The sequence below is a fragment of the Limulus polyphemus genome, unplaced genomic scaffold (genome assembly GCF_000517525.1).
Source record: "Limulus polyphemus unplaced genomic scaffold, Limulus_polyphemus-2.1.2 Scaffold2334, whole genome shotgun sequence".
NCBI lineage: Eukaryota > Metazoa > Arthropoda > Merostomata > Xiphosura > Limulidae > Limulus > Limulus polyphemus.
The window spans coordinates 75,118-82,137 of record NW_013667944.1 but is presented as its reverse complement, the minus strand read 5'-3'; the positions used below and the strand labels follow the sequence as shown (position 1 = coordinate 82,137).

Sequence of the window (7,020 nt, the reverse complement as noted above, 5' to 3'; positions counted from 1 at the left end):
AATTGTTTTATAATCTTTCAACTGAACAAAATTCAAATCTTTATTAATTTCTTCCATACGTAATACGTTATAAAATATATTTCAAAAAAGTAAATTAGAAATTTAAAAAAAAAATAAAATGGATAGTAACAGGTGAAAAACAAATAAATTAATTATTAGAAAAAGGGGTCCTGTTATATTTGGAGCGAAAACACAAAAATTTATATTTCTTAAAAATTTAAAAAAAAAATAAAATGGATAGTAACAGGTGAAAAACAAATAAATTAATTATTAGAAAAAGGGGTCCTGTTATATTTGGAGCGAAAACACAAAAATTTATATTTCTTAAAAATTTAAAAATGTATTAAACTAATGCATAGATGATAGATCTATCATCTAACCAAATTTTATAAATTATTGGGGAAAAATATTTTCTAATGCAATTTCGTGCTTCCAATTATCAGCATAACATTTCAATTTTCATAGCTGTATAAGGTATATTAATTATATAGATCTAGGGGCCTAGAGCTATGTATATAGATAATCTAACCTTAGGTATAATAATAATAGATTAACGTAATTATTTAGATAAGAATCTGTAGAAAAAGTGTTCATCCGCTGGCTAATAATTCGGCACAGATTTGCACCCACACGTAGGCCTAGGACGCTTGGCCTATAATAGATGATATAACTAAGTTAGATCTAATAATAATAATTTAGATAAGAATCTATAAAAAAACACTTACCTGCTGGCAAATGATTCATCAGAGATCTAGTAGAACTAGTCCGACTAGCCTGCTAGTAAAGTTGCGTTGTAAACACGCGTACTTGTAAGTTGTAACGTTATTAATAGGCCTATACATACGATTGTTAACAACCGGTTCGTGGAGGTCATTAAATTCTAAGAACAGGTTCGTACGAACCGGCTGAATCCCACCACTGCAGTTATTACAAACAGTGATTTATAAACAAAAGTTTCACAAACTTAGAAGCAATATAAAGTCTTCTTTCTAGTCTGGAACTTCTTTGATATCTTATCAAGGTTTCATGATGTGCGAGTTAATTACAAGTTGATGTAGGTACAATTCGCTTAAAGGAAGCTAGCTAGCTTTGCCCTTTGTTATTTATCAGCCACACACCGTGAGTTTCCACGATGAATTTATATAATGTTTTGATAAAAATACTACTCTCTGATCAGAATCCACTAAAGTTAAATGATTTGTAATATTCAAACTTTGTAAAGGTTCCTGGTCAAATATCTGAAGTTTTCCGATTGATAAGCATTATAATAATCACAGTTATAGTTTCCAAAGTTTATAGCACACTGACTATAGCGAATTAATAATAGATACTCTTCTTTTTCGGCCCATCTCGTTGTTATATTTATAGCCATGTGAAGGTGTTCTAGAAATTTCAGTTTTACGTAACAATACTGAGCTACATTTAAGCATTTATGTATATACATATATTGTTGTTTCTTACTCTCAAGAATCTTCTACAACTTTGGAGAATAGATTGGGAGTTTCACAATACATATTTAACACAATAAGCTATGCATGTTTTAAAATATAAACTTAATCTAAACAAACGTTGATTTTAAATAAATATATAATAACAAATTTGTTACAAGACTCAGAGCATCGCTCCAGAAAGAAGAGACTTTAGCTGAATTTGTGGAAGATATGGGAAATCTTACCGAATTATCTTATCCAGATGCTTCTCATGAAATGATTAATTCATTGGCACATGACCAGTCTATAGACACCCACCATAACAGGCAAAGATATTAGAATCAGATATGAGAAACATGGTCATTACAGTCAAAACTGTGAGGAATTAACAGATGTTAAGACACCAAGTAGACAATACCCCAAGGATGGATTTTTGAACCCATCTAGATCAAAAGAACAATAAAAGATTAGCCATAGCACAAGAAAACATGAATTAGTTGGATTTATGAGACAAAGTTCAGCTGAAAATACTCCATCTACCATGAATGAGAAATAAAGTTCATTACTTGAGGAAAGTCATCCATGAGTTCACAGTATGCTGATTTACATTGGTTCCATCGCTACAGTTATTCATCATGATTTGTTAATGAAAGAGGGAGACTGCCTCCATAGATGAAGAAAGAAGAGTGATTGATGTGAATGGCAGATGGACATTAAGTTCCTGCAAGAGGGAAGATGGAAATTACCTTTATTTTAGGAAGATTCTGTGGGCCTCATAACATGTAGGTAACTTACATCAAGGAAAAGTACATTTTGGGAAATGACTTTATGTGGAGACATGGATGTCAAGTTGGGCTAGCCTCAGATAGCTTCATATTCTATGACTAGGAAAACCATGTACACTACATGGTAATTACTACACCAAAGGTTGAACATCCAGTGGAAACAGGGATGGTGGACATTTTACTACCAAGAAGTGAGATGTTCATATCAGGAGTTAATAGTAATAATTCTTCATCTAGTAACTGGGGCATAATGGAACCAAATACTCCAGCATATTATGAGTTAGTAGTTGGAAGAGCTATTCTGGATGTGAATATTAAAGAAGTTGTACATGTACTTAATTCAGCTGTGATATGCTGTAATTGCTTGTAATAGTATATACCATTGAGGTGACATGGTATGACTGAAAAGTTCTCATCGCAAAAGAAGACAAACTCCAAAGTTAAGTAGGTGTTTGGAGGAGATGCAATCCAAGCCAAAAGTCATTCACTGTGATCATCTTTGGAAGTATATCAGTATGAGAACAGTCAAATGAGTAACTCCACAGAAGAACCTGTTAATGGTACCTCAACCTGCGGAGGAGCCCGTAGTTCCTGTTGTGACTACTTCCAGAGGATCATCAAGGTTGGAGCTGCCACTAGGTTCACCTAACCACATACTCAGAAAGAACTTCCCTGGAGACAGGACAGCCAGTGATAACAAAGGACAAGATGCTGTTGCATTCATATATCATGGGTTTCAAAAGAGAAAACCACCAAAAAACTTTGTGAACTGACAGTTTAGTGTAGTACTATTATTATTTATTGGACTGGATGTTAAATTAGTTTCATCAGATAAAAGAACCCGCTAAAGAAAGACCAATGTTACAACAATATTATTTGTAAAATGGGAATGCAGCCTTCCATAAATCACAAGAAACTTGCTTAATGGAGATAATGTTACATGTTCAAGCTACTAAACACCTTAAATACCTTTTATCTGTTTTTAAATGTTGAAGTTAACATGTAAACAAGATATAATAAACATGAATCCATATTAAATTACTTACATCATATTTGTTTATTAAAAATGTATTACTGAATCATTGTATAAGTGTTTGGTATTGCAAAGAAAATATTATTTTATTGAACCAGTATTGCTGTTTTAAAATCTTGTGTTTTTCTGTATATTAAGTGAATGAGTTTTCAAATTCACAACTTAAAATTTTTTTATACTTTTACAGTATAATATTTTCTGCAAGTCAGTGTGATAACTTAAAAGGTGTTAAATTTATTGTCTTAAAAATTTCCTCTGTAGTTACTTTAATATGTAACGTTAAGAGTAGTGAGAATGTTCACTTGAGGATATCTTGTTTTCACAACAGTGGTCAGAAATTTAAGTATCATGTTGTTGTATTCATTGGGACATCAAGGTTTGCTTTATAAATTTTCTTCTTGATTTCAATAAATATTTAACAATATTTATGGCACAGTTAGGCATTATATCTTTTCAGTACATCTACAGTGCCCCGCTGGGTCAATCCTCTCCCAAGATAAAAATATGCACCCTTGAATTAAACAAAATTATAAAAATTAAACTTGTAGTCATTATTTCACAAATTAAAAAATAGTTCAAAATTTAAATTTATTCAATCAAAGTAAAACACCGTTAAGAAGTTCATAGTGAACTAAACATGTAATGAAAGCTCTTCAACTGTATAAGCCAATATGAATACCAATTCAGTGGAGACTTGTCAGGAAGCTGGAACAAAGTGAAGAGCTTAGTTTGGTAATATGTTGCTAGAAGAAAAAGATGTCTATGGACAACTTCCATTACAATTACAAATCTAATTAATTTTTTTTCAAACTTGTGAGCATCTTGTTTTATCATTTTATATTTCATTTGAGTTACGATGTTACAGTATGATAGGCAAACAAATGTTTTTCTTGGTACAAGAGGAGTTACAGATTTGTTAGATAATCTTGCATTTGCCATATCAAGTTTTTTTCATTGTCTAGGCTGCTATTTGTTAAGCCATGTATACACAAAGCCTTATCAGCCTAAGCAACTGCTTTAATTGGCAAGAAAATCACTGCAAAGAGATGTAAAAAACATACATAAATATCAATTTAAAACAAGTTTAAACTTATTAAAGGTATAAAAAGAAACCTAATTAACAGTTAAAAACGTTCAGCTTGCTTATGACAGGGTACGAAAAGTTATTTTTATTGTATTCCAGTGATTGTAAATACAATGAAACTGAGAATGTTTTTTGAATTTAAACAAAAATAAAACTGAGTTTTATAGAATAAAAATCTTATTGGAAGGTTTTAGAAAATTTAAGGAAGACAAAAAATAATTGAATGTGCAATAAAGGTAAGCATTTTTTGTTAAATATCACAATGAAATATTTTTGGCTTTTGAAAACTGCAAATTCACATGTAAAAATAAGATATTTTGCAGAAGCTGTTTACTCTGTAGAAAGTTCATCTCAAGTTTCAAACAATTTCATCTAATCGTGCCATTTTTTAATGCAATAAAACAGACCTTAAAACATGCATTGAATCAATGCACCTGGGCATTTTAGAGTGATGCTACATCAACAAATTAAATGTGAATGCATTTCCAAAAACTCAGTATCATGGAAATAGACTATCAGAGCTGTTCAAATGTTGGAAACTGAACAAGTTTTGTGGCAAGTATTAGATACTTTGATAATTTATATCCATATTTGGAAGTATGTATACACTTAGGCAACTAACTAGACAGCTTGGACAATATCATGAAAAGTCATTTTTGCCATGTAATTACTTTTGTGTACAAAACATGGCCATTAAGAACCATCAGTCTGTTTTGAACATTTTGTTTATTGTAACTGAAGTTCGTTGAAAGCTTAAAATATTAAATTAACCATTAAAATATTTTTTATCTCAGCTGTTTGAACAATAATTGTTGTGGTGAATCAAAGGTACTATGATATCTTAATTTTAACAATTTTTATTGTAATGGCCAAATTTCACCCAACTCGTGTTTATTAGATGTTCCTTTCTAGTTCTATTTTAAGCATCTGAACATAATAACATTATGTTTATAGAATACCTATATATTAATTTCTAAAGATTAGTAAAGTGTTGGCAGAATTGGAACAATAAATTAACTGATTTATCACCATTTTATGTGACTACTTGATGATCACTGTTTTTAAAAGTTAGCTTCTGATCTGGTTTTGGTAAAAAAAAAAATATATATATATATATTGTAATTTTATTATAGTCATATTATTGCTAACTTTGAATATCCTTGCATTATTTAAAGCCATTTAAAATTGTTATTTTTGCTACATTATTTAGGTAGCATTTTTAACCAGTAAACAGAAAAAGGTTTTATTTTGGTTGTGCTAAAATTACCTGTAATTTTTCAGCTTTATATTGTGTTGAAATAATACAAAGTAAGTGAAGAACTAATATTTAACTAATTACAGGCATAATTTATATTAGAAATATAAAACTATTCTGTATTATTCAAGCCTTTTTATATTGCATGAAAATTTGTGTCAAATGCAATAAAGACCTTAAGTTTCATAGCAAAATAATAGCTGGTGTAAAAAAAGCTTGCATAAAAAAGGTGTGTTTTTTTTCTTTCATTGTATAGACAGAAAAAGAATGAAAACTCTAGATCAAACAGAGGACAAGAGCAAGCATCTCTTCCCACTACTACATATAGTCATGGTTTCAAATGTCACAGGGATTACTCTCCATCTAAAAGTAAGGTTAAATATCAGAATTAACCATGCCAGTACTACATATCTCATCTAGCAAAGAAGCCAGTGATAATCGGTAATGTATTTCTTTGTTATTTACAGTCTACATTCAATTAGCAAACAAACAGATTAACAACCTTTTTCGATCTCCACACCCACAATATAGTGTATCATTTATTTAGCTACTTGGATAGTAACTACTTCATTTTTTTTCTAACCCAAGTTTGCTTTCCTGGTGTTATTGGAAATTTGAAAGCTGCATAATTTGACAAGTGTGTGTAGTGTGCTTCCAGATGAGTGTTGTATTTTTCTCCCTTTCTCTAATGGTATGCTCTTGATGATGACTAAAATCTTGGTTTATATCTATTGCTAAAGAAGCTGGTGAATAGTTATTAATGTAATTATTTAGCTTGCATCTATTTGTTATGTATAAATCACTTCCTTTACATACTTATTCATAGTGTATACTCTTAATATTGTTATATAAATCAAAAATACTCTATTACTAGTTGAAAGCTGAGTGGTTAACTTGACTGAACTGTGAATCAGAAGATTCAATGTTTGTGACCTGTCAACTAGATACTCTCCCTCTAGTCTGTCAGTTCAAAATTAGGAACAGCTATGATTTTTGTTGCTTTGCACATGTTTCTGAAACAAACAAATCTAATTTAACTCTGCCTACCCAGATGAATAACTGGATATTGTATGGCTTATTTTATTGCATTGTAAAAGAAACAAAACTGATGAATGAAACATTTTGAAACCAAAACTTTTCACAGATGTGTTAGCTTCTACAAATAAAATATATTATTTTCATATGTGATATTTGCAGTTTTAAAAATTTGAAGAGATTACATTGTGATATTTTAAAAAAACAAACAAAATGCTTACCATTATTTTGGACTTTAGTTATTGATTTGTATGTTTTCCTACTTTTTAAAAAATTGTGAATCAAAAGGTTTTGTTTAGTGTATATATGTATATAGCAAGTTTAAACCTTTTTAAAATTCTTTGTTTGTGTGTGTGTATATATATATATATATATTTATTTTTTTTTTTTTTACATTT

The 7,020-nt window shown here is 30.0% G+C and overlaps 1 protein-coding gene across 2 annotated transcripts in view; it reads left to right on the top strand.

The window, feature by feature from the left end:
• Window positions 1-7,020, top strand: part of LOC106466654 (biorientation of chromosomes in cell division protein 1-like 1) — a 60,733-nt gene that overhangs the window by 51,464 nt on the left and 2,249 nt on the right. The window contains exon 6 of one of the 2 annotated variants that reach the window (XM_013926945.2): window positions 5,844-6,028. In XM_013926945.2, the coding sequence (XP_013782399.1) occupies window positions 5,844-5,979 (136 nt within the window). In that variant the 3' untranslated portion in view covers window positions 5,980-6,028. Of the gene's footprint in view, window positions 1-5,843; window positions 6,908-7,020 lie in introns of those variants that run through there. The other variant, XM_022394714.1, reaches the window with a different exon arrangement.